The sequence below is a fragment of the Coregonus lavaretus genome (genome assembly GCF_964263955.1).
Source record: "Coregonus lavaretus genome assembly, chromosome: 27".
Lineage (NCBI taxonomy): Eukaryota > Metazoa > Chordata > Actinopteri > Salmoniformes > Salmonidae > Coregonus > Coregonus lavaretus.
This window is the reverse complement of record NC_140014.1, coordinates 29,430,160-29,451,633: the sequence shown is the minus strand read 5'-3', so window position 1 is coordinate 29,451,633 and position 21,474 is coordinate 29,430,160. Positions and strand designations below refer to the sequence as shown.

General features: G+C 43.8%; 1 protein-coding gene across 1 annotated transcript in view; it reads right to left on the bottom strand.

Moving 5' to 3' along the window:
* LOC311102682 (protein Daple-like) overlaps window positions 1-21,474 on the bottom strand; it is a 103,401-nt gene that overhangs the window by 24,575 nt on the left and 57,352 nt on the right. The window contains exons 5-22 of the mRNA XM_084144053.1: window positions 20,144-20,202; window positions 15,988-16,071; window positions 15,361-15,501; window positions 14,964-15,160; window positions 14,588-14,669; window positions 13,951-14,109; window positions 12,912-13,058; window positions 12,536-12,680; window positions 11,997-12,178; window positions 11,359-11,496; window positions 10,927-11,202; window positions 10,216-10,761; window positions 9,840-10,079; window positions 6,427-6,554; window positions 2,603-2,744; window positions 2,193-2,402; window positions 1,462-1,623; window positions 871-1,148 (exon numbers count right to left, since the gene is read on the bottom strand). Coding sequence (XP_084000179.1) covers window positions 871-1,148; window positions 1,462-1,623; window positions 2,193-2,402; window positions 2,603-2,744; window positions 6,427-6,554; window positions 9,840-10,079; window positions 10,216-10,761; window positions 10,927-11,202; window positions 11,359-11,496; window positions 11,997-12,178; window positions 12,536-12,680; window positions 12,912-13,058; window positions 13,951-14,109; window positions 14,588-14,669; window positions 14,964-15,160; window positions 15,361-15,501; window positions 15,988-16,071; window positions 20,144-20,202 — 3,316 coding nt within the window. The remainder of the gene's footprint in view (window positions 1-870; window positions 1,149-1,461; window positions 1,624-2,192; window positions 2,403-2,602; window positions 2,745-6,426; window positions 6,555-9,839; window positions 10,080-10,215; window positions 10,762-10,926; window positions 11,203-11,358; window positions 11,497-11,996; window positions 12,179-12,535; window positions 12,681-12,911; window positions 13,059-13,950; window positions 14,110-14,587; window positions 14,670-14,963; window positions 15,161-15,360; window positions 15,502-15,987; window positions 16,072-20,143; window positions 20,203-21,474) is intronic.

The window sequence follows — 21,474 nt, the reverse complement described above, 5'->3', positions numbered from 1 at the left end:
ACTCTAATTTTAGTTCTGTTGAAAAACATTTTTTAAAGGTTTTGCTACGGTGTGCCCTAACAAAAACACAACCCAGGCCTTTGAGGCGTACATGGACCAGCTGATATTCCAGCTGATTAGGCCCTTGACGGTACAGCAGGCAGACTCTTCTAATCCCTGGGCCTCAACCCCATGCCCCTACTCCATTATTCATAAAGGAGAGAAGGATAGGAGGAGAGATTATTAGTCAGCCAGATCAGCACGTCACAGTGCCTCTCACATCACTCCATTTAAACTGACCTAACGGTATGGTTCACAATATAGTTCCACAGTATGAGTCATAATGTCCATAAAACCTAGTGGTCAAACAGGGAAATGGTTCCAATCGTTTTTCCACCATCCATTTTTGTTTTACCATAGGGGATTTTAGAAACACTTCAAATAAGGGCTGTGTTTCGTGTAAGCTTACCCTGGCGTGACGTTTTGATAACCACGTAAATCTCTCTAGGAAAAGGTAACTTATCAATATATTCGCCTGTATGCTTATGTTACTAGCTCCTAACAATGCAGTCAAATGTCAAACAGCTAAAATATAAAGAAAAGGACAAAAAAGGCAATAAATCAAGAACGGCGGGACGAATCCAATTAACAACCCAAATAGCACTGTGGAAGTATCAAAATTCAATCTATACACATGTACACTGGGGGAATTTACACAAGATAAACTAAGAATTATATGTATAGCAGTAGATATATTGGAGTGAGCTATGTCAAGAATCCAGTAAATACTGTAAATAAATATGTGAGTATATAAATAAATATGCGTGTGCCCAGTGGTTTGTGCAACCCCTGTGTGTGTGTGTTCCATGTGTGTGTATGTGTGTGACCCACTTGTTCTCCAGTGAACGGTGCTCCTGCTCCAGAGTTCTCTGGTTGCCCTTTAGGGCGGCGTGTTGGGCGATGAGCTGCTCGTACTCTGCCGCCTGTCTTTCGTGAACGCTCAGCAGGCGCTCGTGGTCCTGCAGCACGCCCTCCCTGCCCACCCGCGCCTCCTCCCGCTGCCGCTGCCACGCCTCCGACTCACTCTCCAGAGCCCCCACCTGGCCCTGCAGCATGGCATTCTGGGCCATGAGAGATGCACTCTGGGAGTTGAGGGTGGAGTTCTCCACCTAAAGGTGGGAGGATCACTTTATTAAACCTATTAAGATGCTGTCTGTGTCAGCTGGCATTCAAACATACCACAACATTTATAGAGGTATAATCCTTCTCAGATTATCACAACATCTCCATTCAACTCAAATTGGTTATCCTACAACATCTACATAGGCAATAACTGACACAGATACTCTAACTAAGAATGCAAACAAGGGGGCGAGACACAAAAACAACTGCCAGACCACCACACAGCCAAGCTCAGAGCAAGAAGCAGAGTAGCTGTGATAACATGTTGGAGTCTAGCCCCTGTAGTATGTATTTTAGTACCTGTAGTTTGGCTGTCTGTTTGTGCAGGGCCGTGTTGTGCTCCTGCAGTGCTACAGCCTGCCTCTGTAGGGCCACAGTCTGGGCATTCAGCTGGCTGTTCTGGTTGTCTAGCTGTCTCAGCAGATCCTTCAGTAGGTTCTTCTCTGTCTGCAAGGTTGCATTCTGGAGGGAAAGAGGGAAGTGGGTAAGATTATACATGGACAATACACTGAGTGTACAAAATATTAAGAACACCTTCCTAATATTCAGTTCTTGAACTGGTGCACCTGGTACATACGACCATACCCCGTTCAAAGGCACTTAAAATATTTTGTCTTGCCCGTTCACCCTCTGAATGGCACACACACAATCCATATCTCAATTGTTACAAGGCTTAAAAATCCTTCTTTAACCTGTCTCTTCATCTTTACTGATTGAAGTGGATTTAACAGGTGACATCAATAAGGGACCAGAGCTTTCATTTGGATTCACCTGGTCACTCGATGTCATGGAAAAGGCAGAGGTTCTTAATGTTTTGTACACTCAGTGTATACCATTTGGATAACAGTTTGCCACATGCTTGCATATGCCAGTATGTTTTGACAGATACTGCAGTAGCTGTTTAGCGACTCATGTTCTAAGCATTCACAGCCATTACTTGTCAGAAGCTCAACCAAACATTCAACCCTTGCCTTTAATTCAACCCTATCCTTTATCATCCATTCTATCCATATAGAAAGAACACCACTCACGTTCTTCTCTATGTCGATGAGGCGGTCCTTGAGTTTGAGGAGCTGCGCGGTGGCCTCTCTCGTCTCTGTCTCCCACTTCTCCTCCTCCTGACCCTGGCTGGGCCTGCCCTGGCTCTGACCTGCAGCCTGCTGTGTGGAGCTCTGGGTCTGGGAGTGGGCCTCCTCCTCCTCCTCCTGCCTCTGTCTCAGAGCCTCCACAGTCTTCTTCATCTGATCACAACACAGAGGACAACAGTGTGGGAAAAAAGATTGTAAGTGAACAAATTACCTAAAAGAGAGTAGAAGTAAGCGTGAAAGTGTTTGTTTGTGTGTGTGTCTGTGTGCCAGAGTATGATTATTAGAGAATGTGTGTGCTCCAAATATGTATGAGTGTGTGTTTGTGTGAATGAGAGAGGTGTATAGGTACGTACAGTGCTGAGTTCAGTGCGTAGCTGCTGGTTGAGACTACTAGACTCCTCTAGTCGAGACTCCAGACCATTAATCTTCTCTTCACGGATGTCCAGAGTCTTCTTCAGCGTTGACTCGATCTTACTCTCCAAGATCTTGTACTTACTGAGACAGGCATACAGTATGTCTAAATGTCATATCAAGTCCAATAGAATGTCCCAGACACAAATTACTTCATTGTGATTCAAATTAATCAGCAATGTGGTGCTTTTATTTAGGTGCCATGATCAAACATAATGGAAATTCCTGCAGAACGATGCAAATGTACTTATCTATACTAATGAGGCTGAATGTACCATTTATTTTAGCTTATTTCTTCTAATATCAAGAGTGAGAAGTCATGTTTAAAAGTTTTACAACCATATGACTATGAGGGAAAAACCAGAAAAACCCAAGCCAAGAGGTGGAACACAATATCATCATGAGCGTGCAGTGCACACAAGAGATTACTAAGCGCTGTTAGAATGTAACTCAGGGTAGTGAATTTCTTTGAGGTTAACTGATTAGTGGCAGCTTGGGTTTCATTGAGCACCAATAGCTGGAGAAGGAATGTCTTTGCTTTGTAATCCAACCCCTCTGGGTAACACTACCTTGGGTCTCTAACTCTTACCTTGAGAGGTGCCTTTTAACACATCCTCAGAGACTCGTAAGAAAAACCCTCAAGAAGATGCCCTACTTTGGGGGCAATACAAGTCTTTTAAAAAGTGTCTTATTTCATAGCTTTCCCCCTCAGAAAGGCTGGATTTCAGGAGTGTACAGTACAGCTATTCCCACAGTGCTGTCCCACTGTGCTCACCTCACCAGACCTGGGGTTCAAATAGTATTCATTTTATTTCAAATACTTTAGCTGTGCTTGATTGAACTTGACTGGTACAATTGAACCAATGGAATATTCCTAAAAGTGTAAAACCTCACCCATCTGGCACTCCAGGCAGGCTCAATCAAACACTCAAAGAATTTGAAAAAAAGAACACTACTTGAACCCAGGTCTGGTGCTCACTGTGACTGTATGCTACCTCACCCGGCAGGACAAGATTCTAGAACTCCTCTGCTCTCCAGGGAAAATTCCAGAGAAAATGTAACTGCTGCAAGCCACACAAGAAAGGAAACAATCTTTCCCCTGTATTTTGCCATTCCCCAAACAGTCTCATGAAATTGGTTATAACAGAACACTGCACATGTGCCACTGGAGTTATTCTGACCCCCTTTAGAGAGGAGTATTCAAGGACAGGCCCTCACACACACAGTTTTGAGTCACACACACACACATATTCATGCCACCACAGTAGTACCAAAATAAAATATGGAGAAATAAAGCCGGAGAGAAAGAGAGATTATACACTTTCAACACAGGTTTGAACATAAACCCGGACTCACCCACTATACCTGGCACAGGAAGTAGGTAGGAAGGTTGGGAAGCATCCATTAAAGCAAATAACACTGGCTTAACATGAAAAGCCCCTTTACTTTGAGCTTTACAAAACCCAACATGACCCCTGTTCCTCATCCAAAGTGGACATTGGGAACACATATTTTCACAAGGGGCCAAGAAGCAGTTCAGCACACACACACATGCTATGAATTACAAAATACCTGCTAAAAAATACTCAATACACTCGGTTCCCTTTAAAAAAATACTGGTAGTGTGGTGGCATACTGGGACAGTGTAGATGTAGTGTAAAGCATTTGGTAGTGTGATGCCAGTCGAAGCTTGCATCCACTACAAGACCATGGTGCTTGCCTACGGCGCAGCAAGGGGAACTGCCCCTCCCTACCTTCAGGCTATGCTCAAACCCTACATCCCAACTCGAGCACTCCGTTCTGCCGCCTCTGGTCTCTTGGCCGTCCCACCCCTACAGGAGTTAGCTCCCGCTTGGCCCAGTCAAATCTCTTCCCTGTCATGGCACCCCAATGGTGGAACCATCTTCTGAAAACGTCTGAAACTCTACCTCTTCGAAAAGTATCTTAAATAATACATTAAATAAGACATAAAAAAAGTAAGTTATCACTACGACTGTGATATGTGGTTGTCTCACCAAGCTATCTTAAGATGAATACATTAACTGTAAGTCGCTTTGGATAAGAGTGTCTGCTAAATGACTAAAATGTAAAAAGACGCATTCTGGTAGATCAGTGGAGGCTCCTCAGAGGATTAAGAGGAGGACCATCCTCAGTGAATTTCATAAAAATAGTAAAACATTATTATTATTTTTTTATTCCTTTTTAGATAACTATACTAAATATAATCACATCACCAAATAATTGATTAAAACACACTATTTTGCAATTAAGGTCTACAATAGCCTCAACAGCACTCTGTAGGGTAGCACCATTGTGTAGCCGGAGGACAGCTAGCTTCCGTTCTCCTCTGGGTACATTGACTTCAATACAAAACCTAGGAGGCTCATGGTTCTCACCCCCTTCCATAGACTTACACAGTAATTATGACAACTTCCAGAGGATGTTCTCCATCCTATCAGAGCTCTTGCAGCATGAACTGACATGTTGTCCACCCAATCAAAGGATCAGAGAATGAATCTAGTACTGAAAGCATAAGCTATAGCTAGCTAGCACTGCAGTGCATAAAATGGGGTCCTCTGTAGCTCAGCTGGTAGAGCACGGCGCTTGTAACGCCAAGGTAGTGGGTTCGATCCCCGGGACCACCCATACACAAAAATGTATGCACGCATGACTGTAAGTCGCTTTGGATAAAAGCGTCTGCTAAATGGCATATTATTATTATTATGTGATGAGTAGTTGACTCAAAGAGAGAACAAGACAATAGTTGAAGAATTTTGAACAAATCAATTTCTTCCACTCTACTCAAACACCCTGCTCAAACAGAAGGATGCTACGTTAGCTAGCTGGCTATGACTAAACACCACAACACTGGACCTCTTCCAAGTCAAGGTAAGCTTTTGGTTTTACTAATTTATTGCCACCGGGGCCCACCGGTGTAAGTGCTAAACTGCTTACTGACTATACACTAACGTTACTGCATGATTGTAGCGGGTTTACTAACACATTAGTTCTATTAGCTATGTTGACTATGACGTGACTTTAGCTAATATGGTGACAACGATGTAGGCTGTGTGTAGCGTTTATGATATGGTTTGGCTTGGAAAGTTTTTTTTGTTGCCTGGTCAGATACAGCTGATGTGTTCTGCACTGAAGTCCACAAGCGAAGGGAAAAGATGAGTAGGAGAGAGAGCACATTGATGCGAGAAGGAATACAACGTGGCTGCTATGAAAGTGAACTGTGTTAACGTGTGATCAGGGGTGTATTCATTCCGACGATTCTATTGAAAAAAGTTTCTTAAACGGAAGCTAACGGAACAAAACGGGGATAAACATACCTGAATTTGTCCAACAGAAACTCTCGTTTGCAACTGTTGGACTAATGATTACACCCTATATCAGCTAGATGCAGGCAAGAGTGTGCAAGGCGGTCCATGTGTCACCTCAAATGTTTCTCTCTACCTGTGTGCAACTACGTTGTAGACTTTCATTCATAGGCTAGGTTGTAGCAACCTCACGATGGGTATAAGGACAATTCAAGTATCATGTAGTATCCTAAACCTATCGCTGTTACATTGAACTGGGTGAATGGAATATGAATGACAGTCATCCAATTTGCTGTAATAGAAATAAGGCCATGCTCATAAAAAATAAAATCCTCCCTCATCTTAAACGGCACTGACCGCCACTGTGTTAGATGTATTGTATAAAATCTGGTAGTGTGATGAGGGAGGATGCATGCTGGTAGATGTAGTGTAAAGCCTCTTACTTGTCTTCACAGCTGTTCTTCTCCTGCAGTAGTTTCTCTCTGTTGAGGCCGATCTTCTCCAGCTCGTTGCTCAGTGTCTCCAACTCGTTCCACTGCTGCTGCACCTTCAGCTTCTCATTCACCAGGTCCTGGACAGGACAGAACACACACAATGAAACCCTGACTCTATTGACCTGTCTACCAAAACAGTTTTAAGGGTCAGACACACAGAGAAATTTGACTGGCGATAGGTACTTAGCACCTCTGTCCAGAGTGTCGGCAGTTAACTTGTCGTTGTTCATATAGAAGAGTTTTACCTCCGATTTGCTTCGTTGAATACTCCGGCCCACAAGGTGGCAGTAGCTTGTTTGGCTTGTGCCTGCTGTAGCTAATGTAAGCTAACTAGCAATAATTTGTAGTAAGCCCTTGTTGATACTAACCACATGGCCACAACTAGATATCTAGCAACATTAAAATGAAATCACAATGATTTGTTTTTGACTGAAGCAGCTGCCTGTTAGCTGTTGAGCATCGGTGGACTAGCTAGCTATGTTGTGCTAAATGGCGATGCTAACCGTTTATCTAACATTAGCTAGCAAGCAAACTGGCAGCATGGGATAGTGAATTAAATGACATCTTCATCATCTTGCTAACGGTAGATAGCTAGCTTGGTAAAGCATTTAGTGTTGTGTGCATTGTGCTGCACCTAACACCCCATTCATTTCATACGAAGTGTGTGTGACTGCCTAGCTCAGTTAGCAAGCTAACATTAGCTAGCTAACTAACGAGCAGGTGCTTATTATCAAACTGAACCATACAGAAAAATCCTTCAAGCACAAAACTCCTTAGCTAGATGTAAAAGATGTAAAGATCTGCTCTAGAATGTTGTTTATTATGCAGCTTTATTGTTGTAGTTACAATTCTGATGAAAAAGGGGTGGGAAAAGTGCACTCTTTTTGAAAAATTCTTGTCACTTCTGTCGGCTCCCTTACGAAAAAAGATTGCAGTCAGAGTGCAGTATAACTGCAGTATGCTGCAATTACTGCATCCAAAATACCACAGTCGACTGCAGTTACTGCACTTTAACTGCAGTTTCAAAACCGCAATCTTTTTTTGTAAGGGCTTCCCCAGGTGGAGGTTTGTGCTCTCTGATTGGCTCAAAGTCAAGTTCTCGGCAACTGACGAGCATTGCGATTCTACAAGTAGAAACGTCAGGTTCGTCGGTACCAGGTCTGTATATACGTTTTTTACATTTTATTATTAAATTTGCAAAAATTTCTAAAAACATGTTTTCACTTTGTCATTATGGGGTATTGTGTGTAGATTGATTATATCGTTGTTTTCCTCATCAATTTTAGAATAAGGTTGTAACGTAACAAAATGTGGAAAAAGGGAAGGGGTCTGAATACTTTCCGAATGCAGTGCATTCAGGAAGAGGGCACTTTTCCCTGTGTAATCCACCCGGGAAACACAGTCCAAAGAGTTCAATTTTGGTTTCATCAGACCAGAGAATCTTGTTTCTCATGGTCTGAGGTACAAATCAATATTACGAAGGTGTTCTTAATGTTTTGTACACTCAGTGTATATCATAGGCTATGTAGCCTATTGGATAACAGCTCAATCATATGGGCTATATTGGGCTTGGGCTCATACAATGTCTTTAATGTATGGCTCATCAGGCTCAGGTAGTGCAGTGGGGGAAAAAAGTATTTAGTCAGCCACCAATTGTGCAAGTTCTCCCACTTAAAAAGATGAGAGAGGCCTGTAATTTTCATCATAGGTACACAGACAAAATGAGAAAAAAAAATCCTAAAAATCACATTGTAGGATTTCTTATGAATTTATTTGCAAATTATGGTGGAAAATAAGTATTTGGTCAATAACAAAAGTTTCTCAATACTTTGTTATATACCCTTTGTTGGCAATGACACAGGTCAAACGTTTTCTGTAAGTCTTCACAAGGTTTTCACACACTGTTGCTGGTATTTTGGCCCATTCCTCCATGCAGATCTCCTCTAGAGCAGTGATGTTTTGGGGCTGTCGCTGGGCAACACGGACTTTCAACTCCCTCCAAAGATTTTCTATGGGGTTGAGATCTGGGACTGGCTAGGCCACTCCAGGACCTTGAAATGCTTCTTACGAAGCCACTCCTTCATTGCCCGGGCGGTGTGTTTGGGATCATTGTCATGCTGAAAGACCCAGCCACATTTCATCTTCAATGCCCTTGCTGATGGAAGGAGGTTTTCACTCAAAATCTCACGATACATGGCCCCATTCATTCTTTCCTTTACACGGATCAGTCGTCCTGGTCCCTTTGCAGAAAAACAGCCCCAAAGCATGACGTTTCCACCCCCATGCTTCACAGTAGTTATGTTGTTCTTTGGATGCAACTCAGCATTCTTTGTCCTCCAAACACGACGAGTTGAGTTTTTACCAAAAAGTTATATTTTGGTTTCATCTGACCATATGACATTCTCCCAATCCTCTTCTGGATCATCCAAATGCACTCTAGCAAACTTCAGATGGGCCTGGACATGTACTGGCTTAAGCAGGGGGACACATCTGGCACTGCAGGATTTGAGTCCCTGGCGGCGTAGTGTGTTACTGATGGTAGGCTTTGTTACTTCGGTCCCAGCTCTCTGCAGGTTATTCACTAGGTCCCCCCGTGTGGTTGTGATCATTTTGACCCCACAGGGTGAGATCTTGCGTGGAGCCCCAGATCGAGGGAGATTATCAGTGGTCTTGTATGTCTTCCATTTCCTAATAATTGCTCCCACAGTTGATTTCTTCAAACCAAGCTGCTTACCTATTGCAGATTCAGTCTTCCCAGCCTGGTGCAGGTCTACAATTTTGTTTCTGGTGTCCTTTGACAGCTCTTTGGTCTTGGCCATAGTGGAGTTTGGAGTGTGACTGTTTGAGGTTGTGGACAGGTGTCTTTTATACTGATAACAAGTTCAAACAGGTGCCATTAATACAGGTAACAAGTGGAGGACAGAGGAGCCTCTTAAAGAAGAAGTTACAGGTCTGTGAGAGCCAGAAATCTTGCTTGTTTGTAGGTGACCAAATACTTATTTTCCACCATAATTTGCAAATAAATTCATAAAAAATCCTACAATGTGATCTTCTGGATTTTTTTTCTCAATTTGTCTGTCATAGTTGACGTGTTCCTATGATGAAAATTACAGGCCTCTCTCATCTTTTTAAGTGGGAGAACTTGCACAATTGGTGGCTGACTAAATACTTTTTTCCCCTACTGTATATTTGAGTGACACATCTGGTTTGGGTGTGAAATACCGGAATACACAGGGAAAAAAGGGATTTATTCTTGGGCTGTAACATTTGTAAAATACATTTGAAAACATTCAACCCTAGTATTGTACACCTATCACTTCAACCTTCTGTACATTATCCTCCAACCTCTTCCCCATACATACCTCTCGGAGTGTGGCCAGGGTCCTCTTGTCAATGGTGGCCTGTTTCTGCAACTCCTTGTTCTCCCTCTCCAGCTGTTTGACCTTCCCAGCCACCTCCTTTAACCTCTCCAGCTCCTTCTCCTTGGTGATGCCCTCCTTCTCCAAGGAGGCCAACTTTAGAGCGCTCTCCTCCAGCACCCCCCCCTTCACTTCCAGCTGCTGCCACAACCTCCGCGCCTCCTTCTCCAGCTGCTTCCTCTCCTTAAAATCAATAAAATTCAGTTCAATTCAGTGTATATACATTTGTATTATCCCATCAGGGAAATTCATTGTGCAGCTAGAAGTGCATAATACTCAACAACTACAGTATACATGTAACATACACACACAGACGTACCTTCTCTGACTGGCCCAGCTCCTGTTCCAGCCCCCTCTTCTCCTTCTCCACCGCCTCCAGGCATTTCCCCGCCAGGCGCACCTCCTCCAGCTCCCGTCTCAGCCCCCCAGTCTCTGTCTCTGCCTGCTTCAGCTCCCTCACCAGCCCCTGGATCTTAGTGGAGCTGTTGTTCAGGCTCTGCTGGAGCCTCTGGTTCTCCTGGCCCAGGCTGCTGACGCTCAGCTCCAGCCGCTCCGCCCTCTTCCCCTGGGACCGCAGCGCCTCCACGGAGTGGGTCAGATCCTCCCTCTCCCTCTCCAGCTCCCCGTTCTCTTGTTGGAGCTGGGCCAGGCGCACGGCGGCTGGCCGGAGGGACTCCACGGTGCGGCGGAGCTCCAGGTTCTCCTCGTCCAAGAGGCTGTGGTCATTCTCCAGCGTGGCGAGGCGCAGGCTCACGTTCTGGGCCGTATCCGCCTGCTTCTTCAGCCTCCGGTTGTCCTGCTCCAGGCTGGTGTTGTCTCTCTCCAGGGCCTCAGCCCTGTCACATGTGATCTTCAGGGAGGCCACCTACATTTACATTTACAGTTCAGTCATGTTGCAATGATTGTGATATGTAGTTGTTTTAACTACCTAAGTTGAATGCACTGATTGCAACTCACAATCACTGCAAGTAAAACATTTTTCAAAAATAACTGCAAATAATCGGCAAAACAAGTACAAGACCTGCCTCACCTCTCTTTGCAGCTGCTCCTTGCTCCTCTCCAGACGTGTTTTATCCCTCTCCAGCTCCTCCCCCCTCTCCCTCAGTGTCTCCAGCTCCTTGGTGGCCTGCCTGCCCTGGGCCTCTAGCCGGGCCAGCTTGGACCCTGTGTCGGTGATGGTCTGGTGGAGGACGTGGTTCTCGGTCTCCACCTCCCTGACTTGGGCCTCGCTGTCGATCTGGGCGCGCTGACGCAGGGAGCTCACCGCCTGGCTCAGGTGCTCCTTCTCCTGCTCCAGCTCGGAGATCTGGGGAACACATAAAGACAGTCAGGTGGGATAACGAGGACGTAAGAGGGACCACTGATGACAACGTGACACAGACACGGTTAGGACCCTGAAGTTTTCCTCCGGGCCATGAAATGGTGCATTTAGCATGTGTAAAGGTAGTAGTACAGTTTGTACCTGTCTATTCTTGTCTGCCTGCAGTGTCTCCACAGTCTTCTCCAGTTCCTGCTTGTCTTTGAGAAGGTCTTCTCCCAAACCCTCCATGTCCTGGGTGGTCTGCTTCTCCTGGTCCAGCAGGGTCTGCATACGCTCCAGCTATAGAAGAAACAGCAGACACAAAATGGATGACAATCATGATAGAAACCACAGACACTAAATTGATTAAATTCATCAATCATCATAAATATGAAAGCACAATATGTCAGAAGTATGTGTGAGAGATATGTACATTCAAAACATTCCCACCGGTGCTGGGACAATGACAAATACGATGAATAGAGAAAGAAAGATTGCACTCAGTATATGCTGCTCTGCTCCCACCTGCATTCTTTAATTTAACTGCACTACAATACATACTGCAATGCATTCTGCTGACTATCTATATAGGGCATATGTGGGAACAGCATATTATGCCACAACACACAGACTGCCATTCTATAAAGCATGTGGGACCAGCATAAAGTACTGTCTGCATGCTTCCTTTCTGTATTCAAGGGAAGTGCGTCCATCTGTGTGCGTCAGAGTTGGTGATTTTGCATGTATGAGAATCTGTCTGTGTGTGAGTATGTGTGCAAATCAGTGCATGTGTACAGTACCTTCTTGCTGAGGCCCTGGTTCTCTCTCTCCAACTCCATGGCGTGTGGCCGGCCCTCCTCCTGACTTTGTGAAGCCTCTCTGAGCTCCTGGATGGTGCTCTTCAGACCCTGGTTCTCCTTCTCCAGCTTCAGCAGACGGCTCGATGCAGACTCGTTCAGCTCAAACACAAACGACTTGCGCGCTGCACAGGGGGGGGGGGGAGAGAGGGGTGCTTGTTCAGTTCTGTTTGTGAATACATTTTCTCCTATTTAAAAAACTGTCTAGTATCTTGTATTTGGAGATGTTCTGTGCATGTGATCATGGTAGTGGCACACTGTGTAGGTTTGTATACAGTGTGTTGACAGAGGAGTGAGCACTGCTTTGTGATGAATGTAAAACTTAGCCAGATGCCATCACAGAGTGAAATATTATCTTCAACACTACGGCCAAAATATATGAAGTCTGTATTTTCAGCCCTTTTGCGTCCAAAATCTCCATCAACAGCTAATGGAAGATGATTAATATGAGCTCAATGTAATGTGTGTGTGTGTGTCCTTACTGTCATTTTTGTCGCTGTTCTTGGCCAGCTGCTCCAGTTCCCAGCCCAGGTGGGCAGACTCGTTCATGCTCTGTTTCTGAGAGATCTCCAGCAGCATGTTCTCTTCTGTCAACTCCTCCAGGCGCATCTTATCTGTGTCCCGGTCCTGAGGAGGGACAGCAGAGTGGGTCAGACACACACAACAGTGCACACACATACCCTTTTCACACTATTGTGCCAACCCTGACCATATTGTGTTAGTGTTCAGATACTTTCTTGTTACATCTTCTTTTCCAGCAATTACGGTGGATGTGTAACTCAGTTTTGTCAAAAGGGTAAAGACATACACAGACCGCGTGATCCAGTCATTGATAGACACCGGGTTCAATTTTCTCACCATCTCCACGTCGTGTAGTTTGGAGCGCAGCTGCAGGTTCTCCTTCTCCAGCTCATGTAGTTTGTCACAGCGCTCCCTGGAGGCTCCCAGCTGTTCCTCCAGCAGGGTTCTGGTCTCCATCAGAGTGGCGTTATCTTCTCTCAGCTCCTGTAGACACATATAATACAGACAGACACACAGTGAGATGGAGACAGATGGACATATACAGCGTGTTTGAGGGGATCGGCCTGAGCAAGACGCTGTGCAGATTTGCTAATCTTGATCACATAATGAGTAGTTAATTGGGGATGCAAGGTGATTTGTAGATCAGTGATTCCACTGCAATGTAGTCAATCTCAAAAACGCACACAGTAAGATGGAGAGTGTGAAATATAATGAGTCAGAGGCTGAGATGGAGACAGAGGGACATAGTGATTCAGCGGCCTGCCACTGACAGCTGTGGAGACCCGTGCCTGGACAAACCCATAAAACCCTGGGCCTGGTCATTCTGCTGATCAGGAGATGCCACTGTTCCCCTGTGAAAGAGACAGCAGGGGTTGTAGTCAATGTTGTAGTACTGATTTGACCCAGAAACATGAAAGACGTGCTGCTAAGGATCATGGTTCTTATGGGTCTTAATGTGCGCCACCAATCCCCTCATCCTGTACTCAGAGTGTGTCTAATGCGTCTTGACAGATGAGATTGGCTAAACATGTGGATGTGTGTTGACAGATGAGATTGGCTAAACATGTGGATGTGTGTTGACAGGTGAGATTGGCTAAACATGTGGATGTGTGTTGACAGGTGAGATTGGCTAAACATGTGGATGTGTGTTGACAGGTGAGAAAAATGTGTTGTCCCTTTCAAACAAAGGCGCATGAACAGTGGACTACGCTGAAGATATTTGATACTTTATTAAAACCAATTTGTTTTGTCAAATTCCTTCACCAGGTTATTTTCCTTTAATGTACAGTATTATTTGATTTCAAGTGTCATTCAATTGATGGTGAGTCACAACATTTATTCAATTCAATTAAATGAAATGTTCAGTGTGAATCACCTCGACTCGTGTCTTGTAGAAGTGGACGTCGTGTAGCCTCTCCATGCAGCGGCTCAACTCTGTGTCCAGTCTGTCCACCTTGGCTGCCTTCTCCCTTAGAGCGTCCACTTCATCCCTGTACGCACGCACTGACCGCGCCTCTGCAAGTAACTGCATGTTCTGCACAGGTCACAAACACACACTATGGAGCTGACTCCGCAGGGCACACAAACAACACTATGGACTAGATGTGATCTGCAGTGAGGTTATGACAAAATGAAATCTTTCTATTTTAGAATGTGCTGGTCTCATGGGAATATCTTAAAATGGTACTGGCTTTTGTAATGTGAGAGCAGCTAAAACCTTGCCCTACTGTGAATATTCTGAAGACAGAATAAATATTCTATGCTTTCTAGCATGTAATTTGTGGTCAAGATTTGAAATGTCTGGGAACCATTTTTCCTGACTGGAAAAAGAAGGGAAAGTTGGGTCTCAGTGCATGTTTGTGAGTAAGAGAAACTGTGGGAGAGAGTAAGAGGGAAAGAAACAGAGGGAGAATGTGAGGGGGAGATAAACAAGCAGAGAGAGTGAGGGGAAGAGAGAGGGGGAGAGTGTGAGGGGGACACATGAAAGCCAAAGTGAAAGAGGAAATCTGCACCTCCTGCTTGAGTTTCTGCATCTCTAGATCCAGCCTCTCCACCTCATGTTTGGTATCCACCAGCTGCTCAGCCTTCTCCTCCCTGGGAGAGACACAGCACACATTTGGTTGGCAAATCAATTTGTTCAGACATAACATGTTGACATATCTACATTGTAATTAGAGAGGGCTTCTAGTAATACGGAAGCTAAAATCTTGGAAAATAATTTGTCTAAATAAAATATATGAAATGCTAAAATCTTTTTTCTAGCCTCAAGCACATCTTGTAAATACTTTGTCTCAATAAAATAAATATATTAAATGCCAAAATATCCCTAAATCTAGCCTCTAGCATCTAACTGTAGCCTGCCATGGTAGAGATTTCCTTGTGACTCACAGTTCCTGTCGCGAGCGTCTCAGTTTGGCTTTAGTGTCAGCCAGCTCCACAGCCAGATGCTGCCGGTCCTCTTTGGACAGCCAGGAGATAGGTCCGCCCAGGCCTAGGTCGGTCCTCTCAGGGTTGGGGTAACCCAGGTGGTTAGAGGGCTGCTGGGACTGGAGGTAGTCCCTCTCCTGGGTCAGCTCCACGATCGCCTGGAGGAGGGTGGAGAAGAACACTGTCAGTCTATTGGCTGTGTGTAAAAAGAACACAAATCAAGTCTGAATGACAGACATAAATCCATTAGGTACATATCATGTACAGATGTATTTTTTACTTTTAAAGGTATTGTGAGTAATACAGTTGATTTTAAAAGTTGTAATTGGGTGTGTTTCAGACTGTCTTTGATACCAACCTCTGCACATTCATCTCTTTCATCTATGAGTTTGCGGAGGTGCAGGGCCATGTTCCTGGACAGGGGGTCCAGCTCCTCAGGGGGCATGTCTGGCAACTCCAGCCACTGCAGGTCCAACACATTCTCCTGGTTATGGGTCACCTGAAGGGGTAGACAGACAATATAACTACAAAGCGCTATCTTGTATTTCTGCAGCTGTGCAGTGCAACATATTGTCTAAATAAATACATTACTGTAGCCCTAGAAATAAGACTTGAATGTGCCAGTATATGATGACTCACAGTACATAATGTGAGAAAAAGATTCACTATAAAAAAGTGGATTGACATGCATGAACATGAACATTGTCTAAATGTCAATAGAAATGCCATACTGTGGGAGTGTAGGCCTAGGATTAATACCTGTTTGTGTCTTTACTTTATTAGATACATTTGACAGGGACAGTGCACATAAATCAATATTTCTGTAAATGTGCCAGATTTAGCCAGACGCCTAATTTTAATCTGTATTTTCTAGTGTATCTGAAGATAATGTGAGAAGAATAATCACTATATTAAAGGAAGGGCTAATGCGCATGAACATGTGTGCCTGCTTTGACGTGCACACACCTACACCTGCACTACTCACCTCTTGAATGTGGGAGACGATGGCTGCCTGCTTCTCGAGGTCGAGCAGTTTGATCTTCTCAATGATCTCTTCTTTCCTCTCACACTGCAGAGAGAGAAACAATGACAGACCTCTATTAGATACCTATAGGTACTATAAACTATCAGGAACATATTCTGATTGACTTGGTTTTTGAAAAACTGGGTGTTTGAATGGTCATAATTACACATAAACCAGATGAAAAGAAGGTTTTAAATCTTATAGAAATACTGTATAGGGTAACATTGAGGACCTGAGGCAGCACGTATCTAATTGTCAGCTTAGGGCTTGTTGTTGGACTCTGGAAATTACAATTCAATGGAGAGAAGAAAAAAAAACAGGATTAGGCCAATTATAAGAGGCATACAGTGGGGAAAAAAAGTATTTAGTCAGCCACCAATTGTGCAAGTTCTCCCACTTAAAAAGATGAGAGAGGCCTGTAATTTTCATCATAGGTACATGTCAACTATGACAGACAAAATGAGAAAAAATAATCCAGAAAATCACATTGTAGGATTTTTAATGAATTTATTTGCAAATTATGGTGGAAAATAAGTATTTGGTCAATAACAAAAGTTTCTCAATACTTTGTTATATACCCTTTGTTGGCAATGACACAGGTCAAACGTTTTCTGTAAGTCTTCACAAGGTTTTCACACACTGTTGCTGGCCCAATTTTGGCCCATTCCTCCATGCAGATCTCCTCTAGAGCAGTGATGTTTTGGGGCTGTCGCTGGGCAACACGGACTTTCAACTCCCTCCAAAGATGTTCTATGGGGTTGAGATCTGGAGACTGGCTAGGCCACTCCAGGACCTTGAAATGCTTCTTACGAAGCCACTCCTTCGTTGCCCGGGCGGTGTGTTTGGGATCATTGTCATGCTGAAAGACCCAGCCACGTTTCATCTTCAATGCCCTTGCTGATGGAAGGAGGTTTTCACTTAAAAATTCACGATACATGGCCCCATTCATTCTTTCCTTTACACGGATCAGTCGTCCTGGTCCCTTTGCAGAAAAACAGCCCCAAAGCATGATGTTTCCACCCCCATGCTTCACAGTAGGTATGGTGTTCTTTGGATGCAACTCAGCATTCTTTGTCCTCCAAACACAACGAGTTGAGTTTTTACCAAAAAGTTTTGGTTTCATCTGATCATATGACATTCTCCCAATCCTCTTCTGGATCATCCAAATGCACTCTAGCACACTTCAGACGGGCCTGGACATGTACTGGCTTAAGCAGGGGGACACGTCTGGCGCAGCAGGATTTGAGTCTCTGGCGGCGTAGTGTGTTACTGATGGTAGGCTTTGTTACTTTGGTCCCAGCTCTCTGCAGGTCATTCACTAGGTCCCCCCGTGTGGTTCTGGGATTTTTGCTCACCGTTCTTGTGATCATTTTGACCCCACGGGGTGAGATCTTGCGTGGAGCCTCAGATCGAGGGAGATTATCAGTGGTCTTGTATGTCTTCCATTTCCTAATAATTGCTCCCACAGTTGATTTCTTCAAACCAAGCTGCTTACCTATTGCAGATTCAGTCTTCCCAGCCTGTTGCAGGTATACAATTTTGTTTCTGGTGTCCTTTGACAGCTCTTTGGTCTTGGCCATAGTGGAGTTTGGAGTGTGACTGTTTGAGGTTGTGGACAGGTGTCTTTTATACTGATAACAAGTTCAAACAGGTGCCATTAATACAGGTAACGAGTGGAGGACAGAGGAGCCTCTTAAAGAAGAAGTTACAGGTCTGTGAGAGCCAGAAATCTTGCTTGTTTATAGGTGACCAAATACTTATTTTCCACCATAATTTGCAAATAAATTCATAAAAAATCCTACAATGTGATTTTCTGGATTTTGTTTTCTAAATTTGTCTGTCATAGTTGACGTGTACCTATGATGAAAATTACAGGCCTCTCTCATCTTTTTAAGTGGGAGAACTTGCACAATTGGTGGCTGACTAAATAGTTTTTTTCCCCACTGTAGATAACGCATTGATTTACATAATGCATTCCATCTATGCCCGACATTGATATTTTTTGATGTATCATGTTTTGAAAAAAATTACTGAGGACAATTCAACAACTATTCAACACTTCATCCCACTTTTTCCCAGGAACAAGAAAAACCAGTGCAGGTAGAGAAACAGAGGGGGAAAATGTAGGGAGAGGCCGGGGGATTGGGAGGGAAAGAAAACAATAGTGTACAGAGCCAAGAGAATGGCACAGTACAGCCTCTGGTGCAGACACAGGTGGGTGGGCCCTGGCCTGCACTATTTAACCCTTTATCAAATCAAATTGTACATTTTTACATTTTAGTCATTTAGCAGACGCTCTTATCCAGAGCGACTTACAGTTAGTGAGTGCATACATTATTTTTTATATTTTTCATACTGGCCCCCCGTGGGAATCGGACCCACAACCCTGGCGTTACAAACGCCATACTCTACCAACTGAGCTACATCCCTGCCGGCCATTCCCTCCCCTACCCTGGACGACGCTGGGCCAATTGTGCGCCGCCCCATGGGTCTCCCGGTCGCGGCCGGCTACGACAGAGCCTGGATACGAACCAGGATCTCTAGTGGCACAGTTAGCACTGCGATTCAGTGCCTTAGACCACTGCGCCACATATGTGTTTAGCAGATGTTATTGAGGGTGTAGAGCCTCTGCCATGCTCTGTGGTATTGGTGCTACATTGGACATGTCGATTTCAAAAGAGAAATTCATTTCAAAACATTTGATGGCCATTTTGAATTGATTCATAAAATGTTGATAAGATAACATGCCATTGCTGTTGCACTTTTGGCTACTGTTATCAGTTGCAGTTAATAGTTCTGACATGTAAAATTATGCCAATACAGCTTTTAGTGCTGAGCGATTAGTGCTTTTTGAGGTCGGCTCGGTTTCGGTTCGATTATAAAAAAATAATCTCGGTTTTCGTTTTCGATTATTTTTTTAAAACATTCAACGCATTATGAAATAATGACATTAAAATACTTTTACAGCTTTTTAATGGTAATTCCAAAGCCAAAAATTTTGAACATTCAATTGCCAAAACATAGAAAATATTCCATTGTCTCCGTCGGGTCCACATTGGGTAGACAATAGAAAAATAGGATATTACTATGAAATCAGTAAATATTTCAGTTGTGTATATTACTTTGTTTTTATTTCAGTTGTGTATATTACTTTGTTTTTATTTCAGTTGTGTATATTACTTTGTTTTTATTTGATGACTGTTATTTTTGATTCCTTAAAAGTCATCATCTTATCTCTGCTCAGGCAGTTGCAGACAACCAGCCAGACAACGTTATCTCTGCTCCCCATACTGTCTTTAGTCATCCTATTTAGCTAGGCTAGCCTGACAAAGCATGCTGCAGAGCTGTCTGACTAAATCATTTGATTAGTTCTTCAAAGTAGATAAGGGGCACTTTCATGAACTGTCTCTATCCCTCTCTTCTATGTGTCGTGTACTTTCCTCTCTCATGCGGTCTGTATGTATCTAACAGGCATAAAAGTGTATCCATCCTTGTCTGAGCTGTAAAAAAAACAGGCACAATGGATTATGGTCATTGTAGTTAATTACCATGTTTCTGCGCTGAACTAGGCAGAATATTTGCTTAATGAAAACTACAACGCCCTTCAGCCCAGCGTCCCACTCTCCCGTGAATGATCCGTGAATGATTTGATTAAGAAAACTAAATTGAAGCGAGGTCGGTCAATTAGTTGTTTAATAACCCCCCACCCCCCCCAAAAAAACGAAAAAACGAAATGTTGGTTAATTGCTCAGAACTAGCAGCTTTACTTCCTGGTGTGATCAGGTGCCAGGTGGGGTAGTGTTTGCCAAGGCAGATAGATACTGTAGTACAGAGATTATGGGACTTGTGAGTGTGACTTTACACTGCTCTACCTTGTTAAGAGAGCTCAGTCTATATTATCTCCCCCTCCCCCCTGTGTTAAAATAGTATTTGAAATCGTTCAATTACTTTAGATGTGCTTGATTGAGCTTGCCTGAGCGTAGTGCCAGATGGGTGGACTTTGCACTTTGTCAGACTATTCCATTGCACCAGGCAAGCTCAATCAAGCACAGCTAAAGTTTTTGGAATACTATTTGAGTCCAGATCTGCTCGTCTCAATTAGTGTGTATTGTGTTACCTGCACAGCACAGCCTAGGATCAACAGCAGCAGTCTCTTCACCTCTTCCATGCCCTTGCCTGTTGAAGAGAAGATAAAGACATAACTGATTAAAACCACCTTTCCTTTTAGCCAATTGATTTTGAGCTCAGAGTTGGTTTTGGTTTAAATCCCACAGGCAGGCAGCAAATCCCAAATGACAGCTTTGTGGGCCTCTCCCATCCCCCCAGTTCTTACACCAATGGGCTAAAGGATCTCTCCCCCATCCCTGTTGGTTTGGTTAGGAGCCATCAGTTAGTCGGTCAATCTTTAAATCAGCCTCAGCTCAGGGTTATGTTCGGGTGTTTTTGTGGATGTAGCAACCCTTTATTTTTCAAGTTTCAAGTTTTAAGGTCACGTGCACAAGTACAGTGAAATGCCTTTAATGTAAGCTCCAAACCCAACAATGCCGTAATCAATATAGCACAAAAAATAACAAGGTAGAACAAAAACACAGAGGAAATAAAAACAAGAACACAAGACAGTAAGAAGCTTTATACAGGTTCAGTTCCAATACCATATTTACAATGTGCAGGGATACTGGATTATAGCGGTAAGGTGACTAGGCATCAGGATATATGATAAACAGTAGCAGCAGCGTAAATTATGATTGTATGCGAGTGTGTGTGTGTGTGTGTGTAGAGTCAGACAAAATTTGTGTGCATGTTATTTGTGTGTTGGCGTGTCAGTGTGCGTGAATGTGCACAGTCCTGTGAGTGTGCTTAGAAATATATATAAAATACAAGGGTCAACTCAAGATAGTCCATGTAGCCATTCTGTTAGCTATTTAGCAGTCTAATGGCTTGGGGATAGAAGCTGTTCAGTAGCCGGTTGGTGTCAGACATGATGAACCGGTACCGCTTGCCGTGCGGAAGCGCTATACATATGATTTACAAGTCTTTACACCTTCGTTTTGTACAGGGTTTGCCTGGGATCAGCTGTGTGTGTGTGTGTGTGTGTGTGTGTGTGTGTGTGTCCTTGCCTGGAAGGGACTCCTAAAAAGCTTGATCAGAACTCTGGGGAAAAGGGCAACAAGGTTACCATGGAGACCCTGTCTGCGACCCAGCCCATATTCCATTGAGACCAACTAAAAAGACAAGAGAGGTACACACAGGCAGGCAGTGGTGTCGCCCTGAGAGGAGCTTTTCACCGTTTCTACAATCTACACTGAACACGGGAACTACACTGAACATGGGAACTCATGGAAAAGCTAACTTCCTGAGGCCATTCCATACAAACATATCACATTACATTTTAGTCATTTAGTAGACGCTCTTATCCAGAGCGGCTTACAGTTAGTGAGTGCATACGTT